General features: G+C 51.9%; 1 protein-coding gene across 2 annotated transcripts in view; it reads left to right on the forward strand.

The window, feature by feature from the left end:
* Positions 1-18581: 18581 nt before the first annotated feature.
* Positions 18582-24961, forward strand: part of GFPT2 (glutamine-fructose-6-phosphate transaminase 2) — a 41499-nt gene continuing 35119 nt past the window's right edge. The window contains exon 1 of one of the 2 annotated variants that reach the window (XM_046000739.1): positions 18582-18690. In XM_046000739.1, coding sequence (XP_045856695.1) covers positions 18684-18690 — 7 coding nt within the window. In that variant the 5' untranslated portion in view covers positions 18582-18683. The remainder of the gene's footprint in view (positions 18691-24961) is intronic. The other variant, XM_046000740.1, reaches the window with a different exon arrangement.

Raw genomic sequence — 24961 nt, forward strand, 5'->3', positions numbered from 1 at the left:
ACCGTGCGTCTCCGTGCTAAAGCGTGTCCTTGGCGTGTGCAGCACGACCGTGTCACCAGGTGTGGGTGTTACGGTTTTAGTCTTTGCTCCAACCTGAGAGTATTTAAAATGTGGAATCCACTTCTTTTTCTGAAAGCTAATTTAAATTCTCTAACCTGTAGAATTAAATGTTGGGATGACTACTAATGAGGAATTGGAGATGCACTTTAAAAATTTTTTTATTTAAATTCAATTTAGTTTGCATGTAGTGTATTATTGGTTTCAGAGGTAGAGTCTGGTGATTCATTAGTTGCAGACACCCAGTGCTCATCACATCACCTGCCCTCCTTCAGGTCCATCAACAAATTACCCCATCCCCCACCCGCCTCCCTCCCAGCAGCCCTGTTTGTTTACTAGCATTAAGAGTCTCTTAGGTTTGTCTCCCTCTCTGACTTCATCTTGTTTCATTTTCCCCTCCCTTCCCCGAGGTTCCTCGGGGTTCACTTGCTCCACCTCAGCCAAGACTTAAAATGAGTATCTTGAGACTCATTTTGAAATTTCTACACCCATTTCTGTCAGCATACCTCTGCATGAGACTAGTTTCTCTACCATTAAAATTACTGAATTTAAAAGCCCTGGTCAATTCAATTTATCTAATAAATCAACAAGCAAGAAGCCAGTCCATTAAAAGTTTAAAAAAGAAATCATCATCGGGCTTCTTTTTTGTTTCTTTACAGTTGCAGAATGATGAAAAGTTATTACTGTAACTATGATTTTCTTTTTTAAAAAAAGCTTATTCATTTATTTATTCATTTGAGAGAGAGAGCATGAGCAGGGAGAGGCGTACAGAGGGAGAAGACTCCCTGCTGAGCTGGGAGCCCAATTCGGGGCTCGATCCCAGGACCTGGAGATCATGCTGAAGGCAGTCGCTTAACCAACTGAGCCACCCAGGCGCCCCAGTAATTCTTTCTATTAATCATCTGTATATACTTTCAGTGAAACATACCACTTTTGTCATTTTAATGGTTTTTTCCCATTCCGTTTGTTGTAATTATATTTATTGAAAAGTAATTTTATGTGTATTGAGTCTAATACTTTGTCTTGTTCTTTTCATGTCTTTTTAAAAGCAAATCATTTTTACTGTATTTTACGTAAGTACCAGTCTGCAGTGGATTGGAAATGCCTTCGAACGCCCTTTCCCCACAGACGGTGTGAGAAACACCATTGGAGAAAGCATCCCTCTGGCCAGGGAGAAGTTTTGAGCTGAGAACGGCCATCTGGGAATGCAGGTGGAGGCTCCGGAGGCCTTGAAGATTCTTTTCATCTCCCGGGAAGCAGGGCAGATGTGGCGGAAGGCCACACCCAGAGAATGACTGTGTGGGGCCCAGAGCTGCAGTGACAGAGGTCCTATCTTGCTGGCGGTGACACACAGTGAGGGCATGGGGAGAGGGGGCTCCTGACATATAAAACACAGACATCAGACAGACACAAATGAGGCAGAACTCTGAATCCCCAAATGCACCTAAACCTCCCTTGATACCAGAGGCGTCCCAACCTGGGAAGTAGACCCCTGGGCACAAAAGCCACTTTTGGACTGTGTCTGGGCTTTCCTGTCTCCCCCCCAGGACCATGAGGTCTTGTCACTGGCCACCACAACCGTTCAAAGAGGTGCGGGGCCCAAGGTTGGAGGGGAGAGCCCTATTGAGACACGTTCCTGCCAGAGGGGAGGAGGGAAACCATAGGAAACTCACGGACACCCATATCCACAAATTTTCTAAGGGTCCAGAGATCTCAGCTCCAAAGTAGAGGTAAGTTGCTACCCCTTATGCCACCTGCCAGGAAAAAGAGAAGCAAAACCATTGGATTTTGGAGCCAACGTAGGGCACATTTGAGTTCCTATTCCAACCCACTTCCTGATAACCAGGGTCCCGGAGGAAAGTCATGCCCTCTTCTGCCAACACGATTCTCCACTTGAAAACATGTTCCTAACTTACAGCTGGCCCTAGGAAAGCACGCACACCTTGACCTTAGGGTAGCACCCTAAGGTGCGTTAGGAACTGGGCGGTGTCTGCACCAACAAATCACAAAATTGTATATGCAGAACAGTCTTCCCTCTTAAAATGGAAATGGTAAGCAAGCGGGTCTGGAAGGCACAGAGGACAGGATGAACAGGAAGGTAGCTCCCGCTACACCTGTCCCCACTTCTTCACTACCTCTGCCCCAGCCACGGCAGGCTCCTTGGGAGACCTGCCTCATGACTAGTTAACAGAGTTCAAGGCCCTGCTCCATGCGTGGGTTCCATAGTAAGCCAGGGCCAGTGCCGGAAGTGACTGATAGCCCCCCCAGTTCTCTGCTATCAGAGAAAGAACATGGCGGACGGAAATCTTCCCCATGGGAAGAACTTCAGGGGACTCACCTGGTTATCCACTCCCTGCGGAAGGAAGTATGGCGGAGGCACACTCAGACTCCCGGGCATCGGCTAAAGGGATGGCTGGCTGGAAAGAGCTCGAAGAGAAAAGGATTGGAAATTTGGGGGTCAGGTGGTCTGGGTTCTTTGAGACAGGCACAGAGTGTGATGACATGTGCGTCCCCTATGAACACCTACCCAAGGGCTTCCACAGTGGAGGCCACGCTCAGTAATCACACAGACAACTAACCCACCTGTGGCTGTCAGCCAGCATCCCTCCCATCTCTCACATGCTTCTTTGAAGGGCTATGTAATGGGGCCGTGGTGAAGGGGATGGAGGTTGTGCATGGGCTCAACAGCACAGACTTTGCTGTTCCGAGGCTGGGCTGGCCACTGTCCCTCTTGAGTGGCCAACCTGCCCAGCAGCAGGAGCCAGTGCCAAGCTCCCAGGATGACACCGTTCCTTGGGCGGGGGGATCGGCCGGCCATTTCTTGGCCAGACCCCTGCCATCATCGAAGAATTGCTCTGTCCTTCCTGGAACGATGCACTCTCCAAATGCATCTTTGCCTTCCCTGCCTGTGGAGCTTCCAGCAGCACTCTCATTGATAGACTCAGAGACCACCGTATCTACCGTATCCCACACAACATGGCCTCCAACCAATGGATACATTTTACACCGAAGGTAGGCCAGTGGGCTCCCCCATGCCCCATCACCAAGAAGGAGCTGGCTTATGGGAGTGGTGGCTTCACTAGAGACCCTCTGGGGACAACACCTTTTGAGGCTGGAGTGCTGGCCTAAAAAATGTGTGTATGCATCAAACCAGTGAACAAATATGGTACCACCTTCCCCATATGCAGAATTCACAGGCCTAAGCACCAGCAGCGGAGATGGGAATGTTCCCCTTGAACCATTTCGCTGACATCCTAAAGAAGTCTTGCATTCCCTTTCAGTCACCTTAGACCCTGTGGGAGCTTACAGGTAGGTCCCAGCATTCAGGGAGGAATACAATTATGGTTTCTACTACCAGAAGGTGAGAGTGCCCCCTGCCACGTGGGCTCTCCATTCACTGGATCAACAGGCGGATAGAAGGGGTCACATACTGGGGAGGGAATGGACCCCCATTATGAGAAAGAAACTGGATTGTTGTAGGCAAAGGGAGCAAGAAAGACTGTGAACCGAGGGCCTTCCCTAGGGTGCCTCCTTGTATCCCTGGCTAGTACTAGTCCATGGAAAGCATATAACCAATAAAGATGGGTTCACTAAGAAAGGACTCAGATGCTGTAGGAGTAAAGATCGGGAAAGAATCATCAGATAAAGAATGCTACCTGCTCAAGGCACTGGCAGAGGGTAAGGGGAATGCAGAATGGGCAGTGGAAGGAGCCGCCCCGATTGTCAACACAGATCTCCTGACCAGCACAAAGCAAGGCAATCAGTTTTTTCTCCACTGTCCCAGCACACACTCATTTTCCTGTTTTCACACACAAAAAACACTGGTGGTAGTAAGCATTTTAGGTTTCAGTAGGACCAACCAAGGAACCAAATTTGCCCGTAATAATGCTATAGCTGAAGGGTTGGGCAATTATGGTCCATGGACCAAATCCATAACGCCCCCGTTTTTGTAAATAAGCTTTTATTGGGGCAGAGCCACATTCATTGTTTATATATCATCTGTAGCTATTACAGCAAAGTCAAATTACAATAAGAACAGGACGGCTCACAGAGCTTAAATATTCACTACCTGATTCTTTTAGAAAAAGTTGGGTGGATGAGGATGTGGAGAAAGAGGAATCCAGTTGCACTGTTGGTGGGAATGGGAATTAGTGCAGCCGTTATTGAAAACACTATGGAGGTTCCTCAAAAGATCAAAAATAGAACTACCATATGATCCAACAATTCCACTTTTGAGTAATTATCCAAAGGAAATGAAAACCCTGGCTGAAAACGACACACACACCCCCATGTTCACTGCAGCATCATTTACAAGATACAGAAACAACCTATGTGTCCATCAGTGGGTGAATGGATAACAATTTGGTATATATACACAATGGAATAGTATTCAGCCCTAGTAAAGAAGGAAATCTTGCCACTTGCAACAACATGGATGGATGTTGAGGGCATTATGCTAAGTGAAATAAGTGAGACAGAGAAAGACAAATACTGTATGAGGTCACCATATGTGGAAACTAAAAACAAAAAACCAGACTCACAGACACAGAGCACAGGTGGATGATTGCCAGAGGTGGGGGTGAGGTGGGAGAAATGGGCAAAGGGAGTCAAAATGTAGAAACTTCCAGTTATAAAATCAGTATGTTCTGGGAATTCAAGGTAGAGCATGGTGACCATAGTTAATGATACTGTACTGCATATGTGACAGTTGCTAAGAAAGTAGGTCTTAAAAGTTTTCATCACGAGAAAAAAAATTTGTAGCAACACCTGGTGACATATGTTAACTAGGTTTGTTGCAAGCATTATTTCTATATATATATATATATTTATATATATATATATATAAAATATCATTATATTATACACCTGAAATGTATGTAATGTTATATGTCAATTATATCTCAACTAAGAAAAGAAAGAAAAAGTTGGCCAGTCCCTCTATTACTATTGGAAATTATTGGGCCCCCTGTGCAGACACAAAGTTTTCCTTGAGTGAATGGATGCTGAGGGCAAAAAGGGGTGGGATGTTCGAGGCAACTTCCATTTGCCCCTACGGACTCACTCTCTACCCACCTCCATCCTTATCCTGTATCTATTGGGGCCACTTCAAGGGCTCTCCGTTCCTCTGACTTCCAGCAATGGGAGGCGTTTAGCAAAAGATTGGAGGCAGAGAAGAGAGGGACATAAGGGTCAGCCTGCCACAGCCAAAGGTCATAGCTCCTCTTAGATGACCTTCACTACATGACCCTTCCAGTCTCAGAGTTCCAGAAGCTTCTCCCTTCCCTTAACCCTGCCAGGCCCAGGCACAGTAATGGGTCCCTGCTGTAATTAACAGCAGAGTCCTGCCTGCTGTTTCCCTCCACCCCAACCATGCCTTCACAAAGGATCCTTTTACAAAAATCTTCTCAAACTACCCAATTTGAAGGCAGGAACTCTGACTGATACAAAATATAACTCGGCTTATTTTTTTTTTCTATAACTAAATTTAATTTGAATCCACAAAGCTTAGGTTCAGTTTTAGTAGATTTCTGGTAATCTCTATTAATTCAAGGTTTCACTTGCATCACAGACACCTGTCCCTGCCTTCTCTGGGGTTGTGTGGAAATAGAAAGATCCTATAATTGACTTGTGGGGCAGATCGTCCCAAGTCGACACCTGTTGTCTCAGCATCATTATTAATAGTGCCGTCTTCATCCCAGAGTCCCAGTTTAGATAGTAAGTGCTTTGGTGACTGAATAGAAGGTTCTGGGTCTGCCTAAGGCACAATATTATTCTTTCTCCTGACTCTCCAGCTGGCATCAGCCGCCCTCTGCCTTATCTAGTGTGGTCCTGCGATTTCAATCCTTGTGGTTGCCAGAGACATCCTCCTCCTCCTTCCTGACAGCAGAGCCTTCCCTGTTCTCTTTCTCTCAGTTTCTTCTCTCTCCTGTTCTAGGCACTTGGGACTTATCAGTGAACAAAACAGGAAGGGGAGTGGAAAGGCCCTTTCTGTAAGGATTTTTCTTCTTTCTGATATTCTAAATGATGTTTTCAATGCTATGAACTTTCCTCTGAATACCGCTTTGTATGCACTCCCCAGGTTTTCATGTGGATGTTCTTAAACAGCTTCAGTTCTAATCCCTCTTCTGCTCTAGGATTCTTTAGAAGGATTTTCTTTTTTATTTTCAAGATTTTTTTTTTTAACTATCCTTTTGTTGTACTGGTATTCCATGTGTGTTCCCGACACCTTCTCTTATTTAGTCCTTATAAGAGCCTATCCAGCTAGGGTCCCATTCATATTTCACATATGCAAAAAGAGAAGTGAGTGAGTGGCCCAGAAAGGGCCAGCAGTTAAGGTCCTTAGGGGTAGAGTGGGAATAGAGTGGGGATTCAACCCTAACCCAACAGGCTGCCTGAAGCAGCCCCCCCCCACCCCCAGATGAGCAGGCTCTCTGTAGAAAGGGCCTGCTGGGCAGCTGTTCTCAGCCATAAAAATGTAAATCCTGAGCTTTACTTCTTTTCAGTGGTGACAGCAGAGGGAGGAGGCTGTTCAGCTGCGGATGTGCAGTCTCTCTCTCAGGCTGAGAAGCCACCCTCAGATCCCAGCAGCAGCCCAGGGCCTTCTAGGCCCTCTCTCTAGTGCAGCAGAGGGAGAAAGAGCCAAACAGGGACTATCTGTGGCCTTGCTCTGTCAGCCTTGTGGTCCCAAAGGCAAAGGAGGAGGGTGACCAAAGCCTGGGAGCACTGGGCAAGTGCTGGGTGCCAGGCAAGCAAGCAGGACCACTAGGTGGACACTTTCAGCAGTGGCAGTAAGGAGAGGAGCTTTTTCTGGGGAGTGACATGAGCCAGTCCTGTGTGGCAATCTGGGACTCGGGGAAGGCTTCCGGGCTGAGGGAAGAGCAGGGGCTGGAAGAGGGGACAAGTGACTTCTGGTGCTCACCAGAGAATGGAGCTCATACGTCTGAGCATGGCCCCCAAAGTCTTTCACATTGTCTCCTGGCCTCCTACTTGCTCTTTTTTGATACACACACACACACACACACACACACACAAAGCACACACACACACACACCCCTGCCTGGAAAATGCTGAGCCCCTCGGAGAGCATCCTGAACCAACACGGGCCATGTGTAGGTTTGGGGGTTAAGGTAGCCTGTGCTAACCCTGGGAGGTCGCCCCACTTGAAGGTCCCAGCCCCCCCCCCCAATGAATGCATGATGCACGGGGCCTCTCTGGGCCCTCTCCCCATCTGGCCAATGGGCAGATGGGCCCGGAAGGCCCCAGAGTCCCCATAGCCCGCCGGAGTCTGACTCACTCTGCAAACAAGTAACACACAGCTCATTTTCTTCGTCTGCGGATGACAAGATGATCTTGAAAAATCCTGTTATGCTGGGAGGGGTGACAGAAAGGCCATCTGGGCAACACCCGTCCCTAAGGCCAGTGATCATTCACTTCCCAGCTGTGTTTTTAGGAGAAAATAATTAAGGGTCTAAATGCTGCCAACAGGGTGGCTTTATGGCTGTCCTTGGCAGTGACCCGATGGCAGAGTGTCCCCCTACCCCGATTAAGCTCCCTCGACCGGGTTGGGCCCCACCTCCCAGTCCTTGCCATGGCCACTTTACCTCAGCTAATGGGCCTCCAGCAGTCCCTCTGTGTGGATAGACACTGCCCCTCCCTGGGCTATGGTTCTCAGACCTTCTGTGGCCTCCCCTGCCTCCCCCATCTCTGCTGTCCTCTGAGTACCTATCCCGTGTTTTGTGGTTTGCAGAGGGCAACCTGCTTTGCTCTCCTAGATGCCTGGGAGCTAGACTTTTTCAGCCTCGTTTCACAGATAAGTCTTCTGGAGGTGAAGGGGCTCACAGGGTCACAGGCCACGGAGGGGTGGGGGAGGAGCACCAGGACTTGGATTCCTCTGTATCTCCATTCCCCCTGCACTTCTTCAGATTTGGGTCTTCAGCTCTAATACCTGCATCCAGGGCAGTCCCTCCCTGAGCTCCAGACTCACATCTGTGGGGTGGGTTTGGGAGGGGGCCTGTGTCCATAGGCAGCTCAGATCCAACAGGGACCAATCAGTCAGCCCCAACCCCCTCAGCCTGCTGCTATCTTGGATCCAAAGACCAGTAAATGGCTCTCCTCTTGCCCTCAGAGTCGGATACTGGGGGCCATGCTGTGGCTCCCTTCCTCCCCACTGCCCCACACTCATAGTCCCAGCCTCTCTGCCCATATGAGCTCCCTGCTGTTGCCAGGCCTTCACCCAAGCCCACCCAACCAACCTCCTCCTGCCTCAGGAATCTTTTCAGTGAAAAGCCCTTCAGGTTACTTCTGTTTAAGGACAACCACAGAACTTGGGCTCTGGATGGGTGGGCTCCCCACATGCTTATCTTCAGCTCGATCCCTGTCCTACCCATGCGCAATGGACAGCACATTACCCATGCCTTTAGTCCAGTAACAGCCCCTCAGGCTTTACTTGGGGATGTCACCCTCATCCCCAAGGGAATTGTGTAACCTAGACCTATGATGACATATACAGTGATTAGCTCAGGGACGCAAGAATCCCTCCCAAGACTTTTGCTGGAAATCTCTGGGGAAGGAACCCTCACTGGAGCTGCGGAGTCAGTAAGACATAAGCCTGGGGCTGCCAGGGGCCAGCAGGGTAAGGGAAACAGACCTGAAGTCAAAGCAGAGCTGAGAGATGGAACATAGGATCAGAGCACCTGGATCCAGCCATACCTGAACCTACCCCTGCAATCTGGAGTTACATGAACCAGTAAAGTCCCTTTTTTACTTCCACCAGTTTAATTTTTTTTTTCCTCTCCCAGTTACACACCATCAGATCAGTTCTAGGAAGAGTGGGCGGCTGCCTCCACTTGTTCTCTTTAAGCTGTTGTTCTTTGCAGCACAGTGAAGATTCACGTCTGCTTCCCAGCTTCACCGTGAGCTGTCGACAGCAGAGATGGAGCCTGACTCATCACCAGCCCTTGGTGCCAGCACCAGACTGGTGCATGACCAGCCAAGGAAGTGCCCGAGGGGTAAAGGAATTCTATCGCCTGGTGGGAGAGTGGTCCACGCAGGAGGTTTTCTGAGCGGAGCCCCGTCCTTGTCTTTGGTGTTGCTGCCTTCCCTCTCGATCCTGTCAGGGAAGAGACAAGATTGCTACCCTCTGGGGAAAGAGGAGAAATGAGAAAGGAAGGTTCTCATTGCTTTTGCAGCATTTCTCAGTCTGAGCCCACTTAGGACCCTCAGACATCCAGTGAGTGGTCTTTTTTTTTTTTTTTTTTTAATTTTTATTTCTTTGACAGAGAGAAATCACAACTAGGCAGAGAGGCAGGCAGAGAGAGAGGAGGAAGCAGGCTCCCTGCCAAGCAGAGACCCCGATGTGGGGCTCGATCCCAGGACCCTGGGACCATGACCTGAGCTGAAGGCAGAGGCTTTAACCCACTGAGCCACCCAGGCGCCCCCAGTGAGTGGTCTTGTACCGCACAGCATCTTCTCTTTTTCCCATTGGCAGACCCTCCTTTCACCTCTCACTCCAGATGGTTCCAGGATGAACCCCTGTCCTCAACTCCCAGGACTGGTCCCTCTGACGGGAGAAGTGAGCTCACTGCTCTACTCTCCCTGGGATGGTTCACTGTATAGATGTGGCCACCAGACAGGGCATCTGTTTGAGCCCCAAAACTACGGGGAGGTGGGGTGAGTTGAGCACAGCACCATGAGGATGGTGTTTGAGCCCTTGGGTCTGCTTTTGGGAACAGAATATTTCCTTTCTTTTCTTGTTGAAGTTGATGTCTTAGCTCAGGTGCCATAAAAAAATAACGAGGTGATTCAAACAAGAGACATTTATTCCTTTATTTTTAATTTTTTTTAGAATTTATTGACAGAGAGAGGTGGCAAGAGAGGGAACACAAGCAGGGGGAGTGGGAGAAGGAGAAGTGGGCTTCCCACTGAGCAGGGAACATGATGTGGGGCTTGATCCCAGGACCCTGGGATCATGACCTGAGCCGAAGGCAGACGCTTAACGACAGAGCCACCTAGGCACCCCAAGAGACATTTATTTCTTAAATCTGTGGAGGCTTCAGTTCTTTAGGTTCTCGGTGAGGGTCCTAATCCTGGCAGGTAGACAGAGCCTTCTTGCTGTGTCTTCACATGGCCTTCCCTCAGCACCTGTGTGTGGAGAGAGAGAAATCTCTCTTCCTCTTCTCCTAAGGACACAAATCCCAACTACAGTGTCCCACCCCCATGGCCTCATCTAAATGTAACCACTTCCCAGAGTCCTCACCTCCAAATACCACGATACTGGGAGGCAGGGTTTCGACACATGAATTTTGAGGGGATGCAAACATTCAGTCAAACAGCCAGTTCGAGGTGCATTCCTGTTCCCTGAACCGAGCAAAGGCCCAAGGCCAGAACCGTGTGGCCCTCCAGGCCAGCCTTATGGCTAAGGTCAGGTTCAGGGGACAGAAGACAGAAGGTGGGTCCAGTCAGAGTCATGTGCCCATTGGAGATCCTGGAAGTCCCATCCCAATGGGGCCATTGAAGCCCCCATCACAGGATTTCAGGGACATCTTTGACGGCCAGTGAGAGAGCACAGTGTCCCGTCCAGAATGATCTTCATTAGCCTGCTGTGAAAGGTTCCTCATATACACAGACTGGCCGGCATCCCTGGAACGGGCAGTCACCACGACATGCCCATGTGCTTAGGGTTGGTGGGACTCAAGACAGAGTAAGCATATCCCCTCCCGGAAATGTTCTGTGCTTGCTCATGGTCAGAATTCCTGCCATGACCCCAACCATGCCCACGGACATGCCAGGCTGGAGAGCCAAGAGTCTGGACGTTGGCCTGTTTTCAGGTTTTTTTTGCTCCCCAACATCTGCAGACCTGCGAGAAGATCCAAAGCGTTTCACTCTCTAGACCGAGATCAGTCAGCTTCATGACTTGGGACAATTTGCATCCCTAGAGGACACAGAGTGCCTTGTTCTCCCTGCCCCGGCTTCCCTGCCAAGGAAGGAGCCAGCCAGGCGGGCTGCGCCAAGAGGCCAGCCCTGCATGGGCCCCCACAGCCCTTAGCCTCATGGGGCTGGCTGGGACCTGATCCCCAGGCCTGCCACCCGTCACTTTGCAGGCAGGACAGGAGACCCTCCCTGTTCTTCCTGGGCTGGGGTGGGCCCTTCTTCTTCCCAGGAGCACGAATGCCCTTTGGACAAGAAGCCTTTCCTGCCAGGCTTGGAGGCTCTTGATTTCTTTTTTTAGGGAAAGATGATGATGGAACTGGGGCACCTAGGTGGCTCAGTCAGTTAAGTGTCTGCCTTCGGCTCAGGTCATGATCTCAGAGCCCTGGGACAGAGCCCCGCATCAGGCTCCTTGCTCCTTGCTTGTCGCTCTGTCCCCCCCACTGCTTGTGTGCTCTCGCTCTCTCTGACAAATAAACAAAAATCTTTAAAAAAAAGAAAGAATGAAAGAAAGAAAATATCCTTGAACGGATTGTGGTGGGGGTTGTACAACTCCGAGAAGAGACTTAAAACCATTGACTTGTGCGCGGTAAATGGCTGAATTCTATGGTATTTCACTGAAGCTGTTATCTATGAAACCAAGTGCAATGAGGCATAGACAAGACAGCATCTTTGTAGCCCTTTTCCTCTACCAAATAACATAGCCTCTACACATCCCCTGCTTCCCACTCCCCTCTCCCCAGAGTCTGAGTTGCACAACATTTCCTAGAGGGTATGTTTCACACTTCCTGACATCAGACCCCTGTTAATACATATCGCCACATTTCTCTCTGGAATGATGTACTCACTGGTGCTTTCTCAGACACTATATAGGATAGCCTGCTCTCCTCCATCTTCTGGAAGAGGAGAACGCTTTGCTCAAAACCATATACCCCAAGGCTGCAGAGAGCTAGAGTGCAAACCTGACCAGCCCAGCTCCAGGCCAGAGACCTTTTCTCTGGTCTCCACACCTCCTGTCTGCTCTGGGCCCTGGGACTGCTGCTTTACCAGTGGCACGTGGCCCACACACAGCCTCCTGCCAGCTCGGAGCCCTGCCTGGTGTAAAAACACTTGCTAATATCAGACCATTGCCCGTGGGGGAGGGAGGTTGTGTATGTTTTCACAGTTTCTAAATTTAGAAGTCTTAGAGACATACCAGCCAAAGGCAATGGGTAAATGCTGTCGGTATCCCGATTTAAACCCACAAGCCAAAAAATAAAAATAAAAAATAAAAAATAAACCGACAAGCTATAAAAAGACATTTTGAGACATCAAGGAATGTTGAATATACCCCAATGCCTATCAATATTAAAGATGAGGTGAGTGTCAGATAACGTTAACATGTTACTATTCATTTTGTTTGGTGTGATACCGGTATTACAGTCTTAAGGGCCTTAAACGTCATGAGTTATTAAGGAATCAAATCAGATCAGGACTTACTCCAAAACAAAAGCTGGAAAGATAGTTGGGACAAAATCAATTACACATGAATAACTAATTGTTGACTCTGGGTGATGAGTAGGTAGGGGTTCATGAGACTATTTCTGAAATTTCTCAAAACAAAATGTGTGTGTGTGTGTGTGTGTGTGTGTGTGTGTGTGTGTTTACATACTTGCCAAGAACACAAAGATTTGGGCTCCTGAGAGGCTCAGTTTGTTAAGCAACAGCCTTTGGCTCAGGTCATGATCCTAAAATCCCAGGATCAAGTCCTGCATCAGGCTCCCTGCTCAGCAGGGAGTCTGCTTCTCCCTCAGACCCTCCCCCTTCTCATGACTTTTCTCTCACTCTCAAAAAAATAAATAAAATCTTAAAAAAAAAAAAGAGCACAAAGATATTTCTAAGGAAGTTGAAAACCACACTCTGGTTGCCATTGACAAGAAAAGAAGGATGGTTTTTGTAGACAGGTCCGATTATTCCCGAAGATGTGGAAGACCCTCATAGGCCCCCAGAATGGGGAAGCCCCATCAGCTGTGAGACCCCCCCACCTCCCCACGCTCCATGGAACGTCAAAGTTATGGTAATGATCAGCTCTCGAGTCACAGAAACTGGTGGTAGTGCTACCCACCTCCTAGGAGAACGTCATGAAGATCAGTGCTTGGAGGACCCAGTCCCAGGAAGGACCCACCTCCACTGCCCACTGGACAGGAAGGTAATGACCGCCAACTCAGTGACTGGGCAGTGGCTGGGGAGGACAGGGGAGGGCAAATAGTGCATCAGTCCCTGAAGGCAAGAGTCAACCTCACCAGGTAAGCCAGGGTGGGGGTGCACCCCAACAAGGACAGAATGCTGGAGAAGTTCAGGCATGCATGCCTTCAGGCAGGGCTGGATCTGCTTTCCTCTGCTTTATCTACACTCTTGAACTCTCCCCACTGGGGTCAAGCTGGCCAAACAACACCCCAGTCCTATATCCTAATTCCTTAATGACTTCCCTGGAAAGTAAACTCCCCTTTCCTGCAGTGCTCCTCTGGGATGACACTCACTGGTTCTCATCGGTCTGAGGTAGGTCCCTTGGCCAGCCCAGACCCAACCCCCGCATTCCGAGGGTGGTGCCCTTATTGCGTAGGCCTGGGCCAGACACCGTGACAGCAGCTGGGAAGGAAGCCAGCCACACGGGACCCAGCAGGTTGAGAAGAGAGAAGGGGTGATCCCACAGAGGAATCTAAGGTGTCGTCCCCATAGGAGAGAACAGGCCCAAATGTCCCATTGCTCACTCCAGACATCGTGGCTGCCCACGTGCCTAGTGAACACTCAGGCAGACCCTCCCCGAAGCCTCCCTTCTGCCCCAGCAGGGTCCAGAGCGTTCTCAACAAACATGGAAATCAGACTGCGCAGGAGGCAAGAATGGGTTCGGGTTTGCTCTGGGGCCCAGATCCCTTGCTCTGGGATGGACCCTTGCGTGGGGTGTCCTCCATTGCCCTATCTGCATGGGCCACCCTGAAGCACCCCCCAAACACACACTGTCTGATTCAGGGGGATGCCAGAAGAGTCTCCAACCTTCACCTCTGTCTCTGCCCTAGGCTCTAAGAAATCATAGCCCAAGGCCACTGTTAGCCCGGATGACTCAGAGGGGACGTGGGCCACCACCCTCGGAGAGCCCCTCCCCCACCCCAGCACCAGAATCTGCAGGACATGAGCAGTAGTATGGAATAGTCCACTCAGCTACCTACAGGGCCCTTCCTGATCTCGTCTCGGCAGACAGGAGGGTGAGGAAGCAAGAATGCAGTATCAGAATCCCCGCTGAAATCCATGGCAGCTAGAGGTACCAGCAGCCCAGTCTGTCCAGGACTAAGGGGTTGAAACCCAGGGCGGTCCCAGGAAAAGTCAGACAGCTAGTCACCTTGGGTCATCCCTCAGACGGGATGACAGAGCATTTCCGGAAGGCAGCGTAGAAGGTTAAGGCCATGAGCTGGGCGGGACCAGTTTAGGGGGTGGGGGCTCACACCGAGCATCACCACTCAGAGACCTGAAGGGCAGGATCCAGACAGGGTGGTGCGGGAGAGGCCATCAGACTGAACCTGAGGCCTCAGGGGGCAGATTTCCACCCTGACTACGTCCACTCCCTCTCCAGACCAACCAGAAGGCAGAGGACCCAAGACCCCCAGGAAGGCCAGTCTCCCAGGGCACAGAGCCAGGGGAGGGGTAAAGAGTGGATCTGGTGCCTTTTTTTTGTCCCAGAGGAGATGCTTGCCTGAAATAATACACTGCTTACCATCACCAGCCCCTGCGTCTTGGTTGGAGAGGCCCAGGGTACCATGCTGCTCTCCACTCACCGATGTCCAACAGCCAGCGCATGCAATCCCAGAGTTCTGCTTGACCACGTGGACCCCGACCTCCTCCTGACTGGGCAGAGCCCAGCTTTTCCTGGGTGCAATGGCCCCAGAAGTGGATTGACAGCATTGGCATTCCTGGGCCAGATCGGGGCTTCACAGCATGGTTTGAAATTCTTTTCTTTCTTTCTTTTTAAGATTTAGTTATTTATTTGAAAGAGAGAGCAAGCAAGAGAGCACAGGCAGCGGGTAACGGGAGAGGGAGAAGCAGGCTCTCCACGGAGCGGAGCAGGGTGCCCCATGCAGGGCTCGATGCCAGGACCCTGGAATCATGACCTGAGCCGAAGGCAGATGCTTAACCAACTGAGCCACCCAGGCGCCCAATTTGAATTCTTTCTAATCAGAAATCGAACTCGGGCTTTAAAGCAGTATTTGTGGCACAACCATATTATTTTTTAAATAGTAACTATCGGGGCACCTGGGTGGCTCAGTAGGTTGGGCATCAGACTCTTGGTTTTGGCTCAGGTCCCAATCTCAGGGTCATGGGATCGAGCCCCATGTTGGGCTCCACGCTCAGCAGGGAGCCTGATTGAGACGCCTCTCCTTCTCCCTTTGCCCCTTCCACTCATTTGTGCACTCTCTCTCTCTAAAATAAAATAAATCCTTTAAAAAAAAATATTGACTACCAATGCAAAGAATAATGTTTGGGAGCGTTGTAAAAAGCTGACACGATTAACCCTTAAAAATGTTTTAATTCTTCATTTCCTAAAATGAAAATGTATCTCTTCCAGGAAAAAAGGACCAGGAGGCAACAGGAAGATCAGGAGGCACAGGTGACTACCCCCGGGGTCCCCTGGCGGGCACATCCCAGCTGGGGTAAGTGGAGACTGGCAGGAGGACCCCAATGGCTGTGGATCCCACAGCCCTCCCCAGGCCCCAGTGGAGAAATGTTACAGAAAAAAGCAGCTGAACAGGGCCTGTGGCCGGAGAACAGGCACATTCCGTGTCTACCAGGAGAGTCGTGGGGCTTTAGTGGACAGCGTGGGAGGCGGCAGCAGCTCTCCGGTTTGTATGGGAGAAACCAGTCAATGAACAAATCCCCCAACTTAGAAGTTGACTTAACGTCTATAAAAACAGTGTGGGGTGAAGGAGCCATGCTGGAGGCAGCTCTCTGCCATCTGAGCACAGGGTCCTAGTCTGTGGGCCAGAGGGGTCAAGGTCACTCCTGGAAAGCGGGGCCAGAGCCATCTGCCGTGATCAGCCAGGCCCTGCGGGCTTCAGGCTCCAGCCACTCAGGCTCACTCTCCCGGGAGCACGGGTATGGGACCAGACTGGGAGAGGGTGTCTATTCGTGGTCTTCCATCCTCCTTCCTCTCACAGGGGCTAAGCCTGGACCTCCTGATCCCGACCAGTCCCCTACTTCCCAGCTGGGTGCCTTCGGGGAGATCGCTTTATTTTACCAAATCCCGGGGTCTCCTGGGTTGCATCAGGAGAGGTCCCTGTTAAGGCCGAGGGTAGACAGGGGCTCTAACCAGCAGCACCTTATAGGCTGGCGGCACCAGCTGCCTAACTGCTCCCCTGAACCTCAGATCACAGCTCCTGAAGGTGGAAGGAGTCAAGACTCTATTCTGTCGCAAATGACAGAAGTCACTTCAGAGTGCCTCAAGGGAAGATGGGAATTCCAGGGATAAATTCTGGCTTTGGGCCCAACTAAATCCAGGGGCTCCAAAAAATGTACATCTTCCTCCATTCTAGAGATCTGTTCTGCTCTGGATTGCACTCTCAGACATTCCTTCCCTTCCCCACCCCACCCCAAAGTTGACAAGATGGTCCCCAGCATCACCCGCCTGCCCTCCAACCAGCTGTGCCACCAGACAGGGAGGAAGCTTATATTTTCTGATTTCCCCCATGTCCCCAAACAGGTTGTCAAGAGCCCAGCATGGGCCACACACTGCTCCCTGAACCAGTGCCAAGGCCAGGGGGACCACAAGGCTAGGTGGCTAGGCCTAGGCCACACGACCAGTCCCCAGAGCAGGGGGGATAATGTTAACCACAGTGGGGAGCTGTGAATCCCCAAGGAGGCTGGGAGGCAGATCTGGACCCTAGTGGGACCCCAGGGCTCCTGGCATCTTGGGCCTGGGAGAGGGCCTGATGACCTCATGCTGTTCCCACCTCAGTTACACAGGGTGGAGGCTGGTCTGGGGTAGAACTCTGGTCCTCAGGAGCAGGACCTTTGCACATGCCTGAACCTCCCTTCTCAAGCCTGCTCGCTTCCTCTGGCCACCTGCCCTGGCTCTGCACTGACCTGCACCAATTCCAGACCCAGCCCAGCCCCAGGCAGAGCCTGGCACCCTCCCCATCAACCCACCCTGCCCACTGCTCTGTAACGCCAACCCCACCTGGAATTTTCTCGTTCTCTTTGTGAGGCTGCATTAGTGTCTCCCTCCCACCACTCCGTAAGTGGCAAGCAGGTGCCCAGGCTGGATTACTCTCACTCATCATGAAGTCCCCGTAAGCATCAGGACAGGCATGAAGCCACTGCTCAGGAATGAATGAATGAATGTATGACCCTGCGAGGTGAAGGGTGAGAGGCAGACACAGCTGCGCCAGAACCGGCTCCACTATTTCCCAGCAGAATGACTCAACCAAACCCCTTCCTTACTGTAGCTGAGCCTCAGTATCCTCAGGGAGCAAATGGGGAAAAGAGGACCTCAAGAACCGTGGTGAAGCTAGAGAGAGATTACATCGGGGGGGGGGGGGGGGAAATGCCCCAGACAAGACGCAGAAAGCTTCGTTTTGTTCTCTAACACGACTGGGGAGGATCTGTTTAGAATTTCAAGATTTTTTTTTTTTTTTGAAGTAAAATAAAAAACACCAGATGGCTTCAAAGTACGCAAATGTTGGGCCAGTTCTCGTGACCTTCCTCGGGAGACCGAGGCCCGGAGAGCAGAGGGGAGGGGAGGAGACGGCCAGGAACCAGGGCGGAGGAACGCGGGTCCCAGTGACTCACGGTGGGGCCGGGTTCGGGCTCTAGGATCGCGGGCGGACGAAGAAGCCCCTGGCTGGCGCGGGCCAGTGCGCCGAGGACAGACCGGCCAGAGAGGCTGAGGGCGGGGGCGGTCCCCGGGTCGCCCCAGCTGAGCTCACGACCTGGGGAATCCCCGCCTTCCTGTTCCATCTCTCCAGTAAATCCTGGGTTCGACTTCAGCCACTGCCAGAATTTGCCAGGTCTGGCCGACCCGTTAGGGCAAAGCCCCTTTCCACCTCGGAGGGGCCCCAGTTTTTCATGTATCCGGGGGGCTCCAGAGTTCCCTCTCCACAGGGAGGGGGCCAGGCTTGAAGGCCTCCCGTGCGCCCTGGGAGGAGCCCGGCACAGAGAGGGGCGCACAGGAGGCGCAGGCCGAGTGACGCTGTGCTCTGTGCCTTACACAGACTGTCTTCATCCTCACCAGGACCCAGGAGCGAGGTCCACTGTCACCCCATTTTACAGACGGGGAAACTGAAGCACAGAGCGGCTCAGTCCCCCCCACCCCAAGGGCCCACGCCTAGATCGTGTCGAGTCTGGATCTGATCGCAGATCGTCTGCCGCCCCCAGTCCACGTCCCGGACCCGACGCCCACGCGCCCTGGTAGCCGGTAACCGCCCCTCACCGGGTTCCCTGCCTCCTGGGGGCCCAGTCCCCGCCGTTGTCACGACAACCGGGGACCAATGGGGAGCAGGCAGGCGGGAGGAGGCCCCGCCCCGGCCCCGCCTCTGGCGGAGGGCTCCGAACTAAAAGGACCGGAGGCCGGGCGGCGGGAGCCGAGGCCCGCGGAGTGCCAGGCGTGCACGGAATTCCGAGCGTCCAGAACGTGCAGAGTCCCCGAGCCGCGAAGGGCACGAACAGCAGCCACGATGTGCGGTGAGTGTGGTGGGCGCGCCTTCCGCGTCCCCTAGCCTCTCGGCGACTGGACCCGAGAACGGGGCGCCGGAGACTCGGAGGTGGTGCGGGACGGGGGCATCGATCTGTCCCCGTCCTAAAACTAGGGGCTATCGCCGTCCGGTCCTGTTCCCTCCTGCCCCCGGTCCCCGAGTGGCTGTTCCTGGGAGGTGTGGGAGAGGAGGCTGTCCACCCTCGGTCCGGGACTTGGTCAGGACGACCCGGCCCAGCCCTCCACAGAGGAGCCAGAACTGGTCCTGTCCCGGGCCTGGACCTTCACAATACAGAAGTATTCGCAGCCCCCACCCCATGTCCAGTACGGGAAGCGCCCCCAAGTCGCCCACAAAGGCGGCCACGCGCAAGCTCACGCATCCAGGGCGCTGGGTGCCTAACCCGGCTCTCAGCCCACCGCGCCCACCGAGGAGAGGCGGCCCCATCTGCACCCTCCCGGCAGCCCGCGGGACTCGCCCCGGTGGCTTCGGGAGCAGCCCTCGTGCGCTCGGAAAGGGCCTCTACGTTCTCCTCGCGTCCCAAAATGAACCTCTGTTCCTGGAAGGGTTGATGCCGTGTTGCCGCCTCTTGGCTGAAAGGGCTCTCGGCGAGGCTTGGGGAAGAGGCAGCCTCGAGCGAAGCTGGGAGAGGGAATCCGGGATGGGGAGCAGGGCTGGGCTCGGGCCTCCTGAACACCGTGGCGACTCGGTGCTGTCCCGGGAGACGGCTGGGCGGTGGGGAGGGCGGCTGCCGCCCTTCGCGCACATCTGCAATTCCTTACTCTCCTGGCTGGGCCGCCTCCGCTGGCTGGGGAGAGGGCCGGGAACTTCAGCTGGGACAAAAGGTCACTGTGCCTTTTTTTTTTTTTTTTTTTTTTTTTTAGCTTGAGTAGGATTCAGTTACCCATTCCAGCCTCCTGTGGCTGGAGGACCTGGTGGAACTTTTGAAGCCATGAAAGGCCTCTGTCTGAGTTTGCCGAGGGCTGTGGGGTGGGATGTGCCAGCGGTCAGCCCTGGGCCAAGATCTATACAGGCCTTGTTTCTGAGGCCAGTTGCTCCTGAAAGTGAAAACGAACATCTTACCAAGGAGCCCGCAGCCAGCTTTGGGATGCAGCCTCCCTCAGCCCAAGCAGGCATCAATTTAAATTCTTGAACCTTCAGCAAAAATCTCAGGGCTGCGGGGCATCATTAACAATGTATAGGGCGCCTGTGGGTGTTTCTGGGCAGAGAGAGGAGGTAAAGGTGGAGGTTTTGCCAGAGCCCTTTGGGTTCTAAACCCGTCTATGCGGCATTCAAGGCCCTTGATGGGAGGCCTTAGAGCCAGACTGGTGGACCGACCAAGACCTTTGCTCTGGGAGGGTCTGCCCCTCTGGCCCTGGTACCCTCCCTCCTTCCTCCTCTCAGGTGCCCTCCTGCGCCCCACCTCCACCAGCACCCCAGCCTTCTTTCCTGCTTCCTACCTGCATCCAGCTTTCTCTGCAGTGCTTTGAGCCTAGTGGAGAGAGATGGACTCAGACTCTCCTGATCTGGGGTTTTGTTCTGCTTTCTTAAGGGGCCGCACATGTTTTGTCCCCTAAGGAAAAGATGAGCTCTGGGCTGTAACTACCTAGGCTCCCCCCACCCCCCAAGCAGATCCCACCCTGCAGGTCCTGGTGAAGGCAGGGAGCCATGTGCAACTGCCACATGGGAAAGTTGTTTCCTTTTCAAGTAACCAGGAGAAAGTCTCAGCTGGGTGCTAAGGTGTCTTTTACAGCTCTCTTACACTTGCCAGGCACCCCTTGCAAGGAGGAAGCTGCCCCAAGCTCAGACCTCAACAGCAGCACCGGCTAGACTTAAACACGTTATTCTGGTGTTTGTTTTTTGTTTTTTCCCCAAATGATGGCCTGTACATGTATGGCAAGTGATACTGATTTTCTTTTCATGGCTGTGTCTTTTTGTACTGCATTTATTTAGGCTTTCAAAAACTTTGTCACTTTTCTAGAAAAATACTAAGGAAACGGTTGCATACTGGGTGCAAGGATCGGGTGAAAATTGCAAAGATGCTCCTGGAATGAGCCACTTACCCTTGTCGCTTTCCGTGAGGGGACGTTGAGGCGTGAAGAGGTCTGTGCCCACCTCTGTCCAGGAGGAGTTGTTTTAGGCCTTCCTTCTGGGCTGGCATTTGCCCCACTGCAATCTGCCACTTGGAAGCCTTCTCAGAGGTGGAGTCTCCAGGGCTGAGGTCCAATAGGGGCCAACGGTTGCTAAGAATGACCAGTCTCCGCCTCATCTTCCCCGGGTCTCCTGCAGAAAGCCGGACCCAGTTCCTTGCTGAACCCACACACTAAGCAGCTGATGCTCAGAGTTCCAAGCACACTGAGGGCACAGCAGAGGGACACAGACCCTCAGAGGTGATTTTGTTGACCTCTGAGAGTTGCCAGCATTTTGCTTCCTTTCCTCCTCTCCTTCCTTCTTCACTCATTCAGTAGTGACTGACCGCTCCTGGAGAGGTCCTGTGTTTGTCAGGACCTGGGGCCTCTGGGGCATGATCCTGCCCTCAGAGAGGGTCCAGAAGTCAGAGAGGGGGTGCAGAGGTGGTCACCAAACAGGGGTGGGGTAACCCATTAGGTAAATGCTGTCAAACGGGGAGAACCCTGGGACCTGTGCCAGATAGTGGGTCCTTCTGTGTGGTACCCAGGGCTCAAACTATTTCTTACAGCCACCAAACGACACAATCGGGAGATTTTACATTAGGAGGTGGGATTTTCAACTTCTCTTGAAAAAAAAAAAAAAAAGAAGAAGGTGAGCACCTCTGAGTGTATCCATCTGCAGAGTGCACCGTGGCCCCTGGGATGATGGGTGCAGGCTTCCCGGGTTCTCCTGCTCAGGTCCTTTACTCATTGACGTTACAGGATGGCCCGTGTGCAGTCTGAGCTTGAGACCCCAGCGTCGCGGAGGCGGGGAGCCCTGACTTTGTCAGGAACGGGGCCTTAAGAGCCTGGCCTCAAGTAGGAGCTCGAGAGACTGAAGTGGAGGCAGGGGGCAGGGGAGGGACAGGTGCGCCCAGCTGAAGACACAGGCTGTCCAAGAGCACAGTAGCAGGGACCGCACGTGCGTGGACACTGGGCAAGGAGGCTTACACTTCTGGTCCATGAATTCTTCAGGCTTCCCTATCCTTTACTACTTACTGCATTGAGTCATCTATGAGGCGGGGGGAGAAGCTGGCTCTGGAGAAGGAACAGATTCTTGGTTTTTGCTAGAAGCGAAACCCTTGCTTTGAATGCATTACTTTTTGTCTTAGTTGGCATAGTAGTGGCCGCCGGCAAGACATTACCACGAAGTTGCTGGTATAAAACAACATGAATTTATTTTCTCACAGTTTTGAAGACCAGAAGTCCAAAAGTCAGTTTTACCGGGCCGAGATTAAGGTGTCAGAAGGGCCCCCACTTTCTTCTGGACGCCCTGCAGAAGAATCTGTTCCTTGTTGCTTCCAGCTTCTGACGGCTGCCAGGATTCCTTGGCTGTGTCTCCTTATTCCGTTATGTGCCTCTGTGGTCACAGCGCCTTCCCCCATTCCATGTCAGATCTTCCTCTGCCTCCCTTTTATAACACTTGTGATTGCATCTAGGGCTCACCTGGATAATCCAGGAGACTCTCCCATCTCCAGATTTTTCACTTTATTGCATCTGTAAAGACCTTTTTCCATATACATATTTTTACAGAATCTAGGGATAGGACCTAGATTGGGGGCCATTATGTACCCTGCTATAGTTGGGCTCTGGCTTTTAGGTGTCTTCCCTAAGAATTGTCCAGTGTTGCTAATCCCAGACGTCAGGATATGGCCAAAAGGATGTTGAGCTGAGGGCCATCGGTACCCCCTCTGTGCACATCCAAGTCCCCTGGTCCCAGGACTTGCAGCCTGGACCCACCACAGTCAGAAGGTGACTGTAGGCATCAGTTAAAGACTCTCTCCTTCACTGGCATGCACCACATACCCAGTTTGACCAAATAGTTTTCACAGTTTTTCTAAAAGTCAGGTCTTGTGTCATATAAATACAGCACTCACTCCATCTTGCCCTCCCTGCTTGTCTATAGGCTTCCCACTCATCTCTTCCCTGCAAGAAGCAGGCATGGTCTTATCCCTCAAAATCAAGGGGGGCTGGACATACACACACACACGTGCATACGCGCACACGCACACACACACACACACACACACACAGTCTATTCCCTTGCATGGTGGTCTTTACGAAAGCTTGTCATGTGCTTAGGGAGCTTGTCTCTCATTTCAGCTGTGGAAACAGACATCCAGGGAGATTACATGACATGGGAGAGAACTCACCCTTTTGTCCCAGACTTCTTCCCGCATGGGAAACCCCGTCATATTTGACACCCCTTTCCTCCCTACAATGGTTCAGTTCATGGATGGATGCCACAGAAGGGACCAAGCTGGAGTTGATGGGACATAGACTCTGGGGTCAGGTCACTTGCCTTGCTACCTCTCCAAGCCATAAGAACCTTACAAAACAGAGCCCCTGCTTGGGGATATGCAGATAGATGTTTGACAAGTGGCTTGCCATGGCTAATTTCAGGTCATCAGTGTGAGTGTGAGGTCCCTAAGCATGGAGTTGAGAAGAGATGCATGCGGTTGGCTTTCGGGAGCTCAGATCCTGCCAGCAGGACTCCCCTGGGCATTCAGACAGAGGGCTTCGCAGAAACCAGCTGGAAAGGGACTCAGCGCTGGAAGTGATCTCCCCACGTCCCCCTCCTCCTGCCCATCATCACACCCTTCCTCCTTCAGTCATCTTATTCATCCGGGGTTTCCCAAGTTCACAAGAACCTTCTGGAAATTTTGTGATGTAACACAAGTAGGCAGTACTTTTAAATCGAAAGATTGTTTTTCTATTTAGTGAAATTTGCTTATAAAGGAAGATGGACTTGAGGCAACAAACACCCTAAAGAGAAACTTCTGGGAAATTAATTCTATGCGAAAATAAGGGATTTCATCTGATCATCTGGTCATTTTTTATAGCCAAATTTTGGCAGGTTAAACAAGACTTACACTTCCTTTAAAGTATTTTTTAGTACAATTTAGAGTATATCTGCTTCTCCCTTTGCTCTTCAAGAAATCCTAAAATGACAGGGACACCAAGAACTTTTTTTTATTAAAAATAGAAATGCCAACACGTTTACTGCAGGAAGCTGAGTCTCCTGTTATCACAGGGATTCCTGTGGTGGGGTAACTTTAACCCATGGAGTCCCGTGAGACTAGAGGCAGGGAGAGGCTGTCCTGACCCTGAGCCAGGCCCTCCGGGCCTCATGTCTTGGTGTGAGAACCTTGGCATGGGATCTCTGCCTTTGCTCTCACTTCTGTGAGGAGGTGGCCACAATTGTCCCCATTTCATCAATATGGTGTTGCCCAGAGAGGACATAGCTCAGTGGGCTCCCTGACCTGGGGCCTCACCCAAGAGAGTAGGCCTGTCCCCCCTTTCCTAGCACACCACATACACACACCCAACCCTCAAACCCTTTCTCACACCCATACATGCTCACACTCACACTCATACTCACACGTACCCAACCCTCAAACACAAACTCACACATATCCAATGTTCAAACACATTCACACTCCTACACATCCCCACACCACACGTACTCATATGTATTCACGCACGCCAACATGCTCATTCACACACCCCTGACACTCAGACACACACACACACAGACACACTCAGGAATTTTCTGAGACGGAAGTTCAACTGGCATGCACGTCTTTTGTCTGGGTGGGGAGTGACCCCACTTGAAAATTGGACTAGAGTCTAATCTGACCTAGGCTAGAGGGCAAAGGAGGTCAGCCCCTTTAATGCTGAGAAGCATGGGATGGTGGAAAGATCACCCTTGGTCTGGGGGAGGGGTGGTCCCAGTCTGGCTGGGTGGTGATGTGGAGCCAGGGGCTGAGTCCTTACCCTGGTGGGGCGCAGGCTGGATCTCTACCCAGGACTGCCTCCCCCCACCCCCCATTCACAGTGAGGACAGGGCTTTCATTGTGAAGCTGATGCTCGGAGGGAGGGAGATTTTCCAAAACTATAGCCACATTTTCAGAATACAGACCCCAGGCTGCCCACTGTGAATTTGACCTCTTCCCCTGTCCTCTAGGCCTCAGACAGCGCCTGCTCCCCTCCCCACCACCCCAGGCATTCCAGGGGTTAGAAAGATTCCAGGAGTTCACCGCTCCTGGTTCTGACCCTGTGTCCGGGGATTATCTGTCACTTGGAGGTTGAGCG

Source organism: Meles meles, chromosome 3, assembly GCF_922984935.1.
Source record: "Meles meles chromosome 3, mMelMel3.1 paternal haplotype, whole genome shotgun sequence".
In the NCBI taxonomy this organism is placed as follows: domain Eukaryota; kingdom Metazoa; phylum Chordata; class Mammalia; order Carnivora; family Mustelidae; genus Meles; species Meles meles.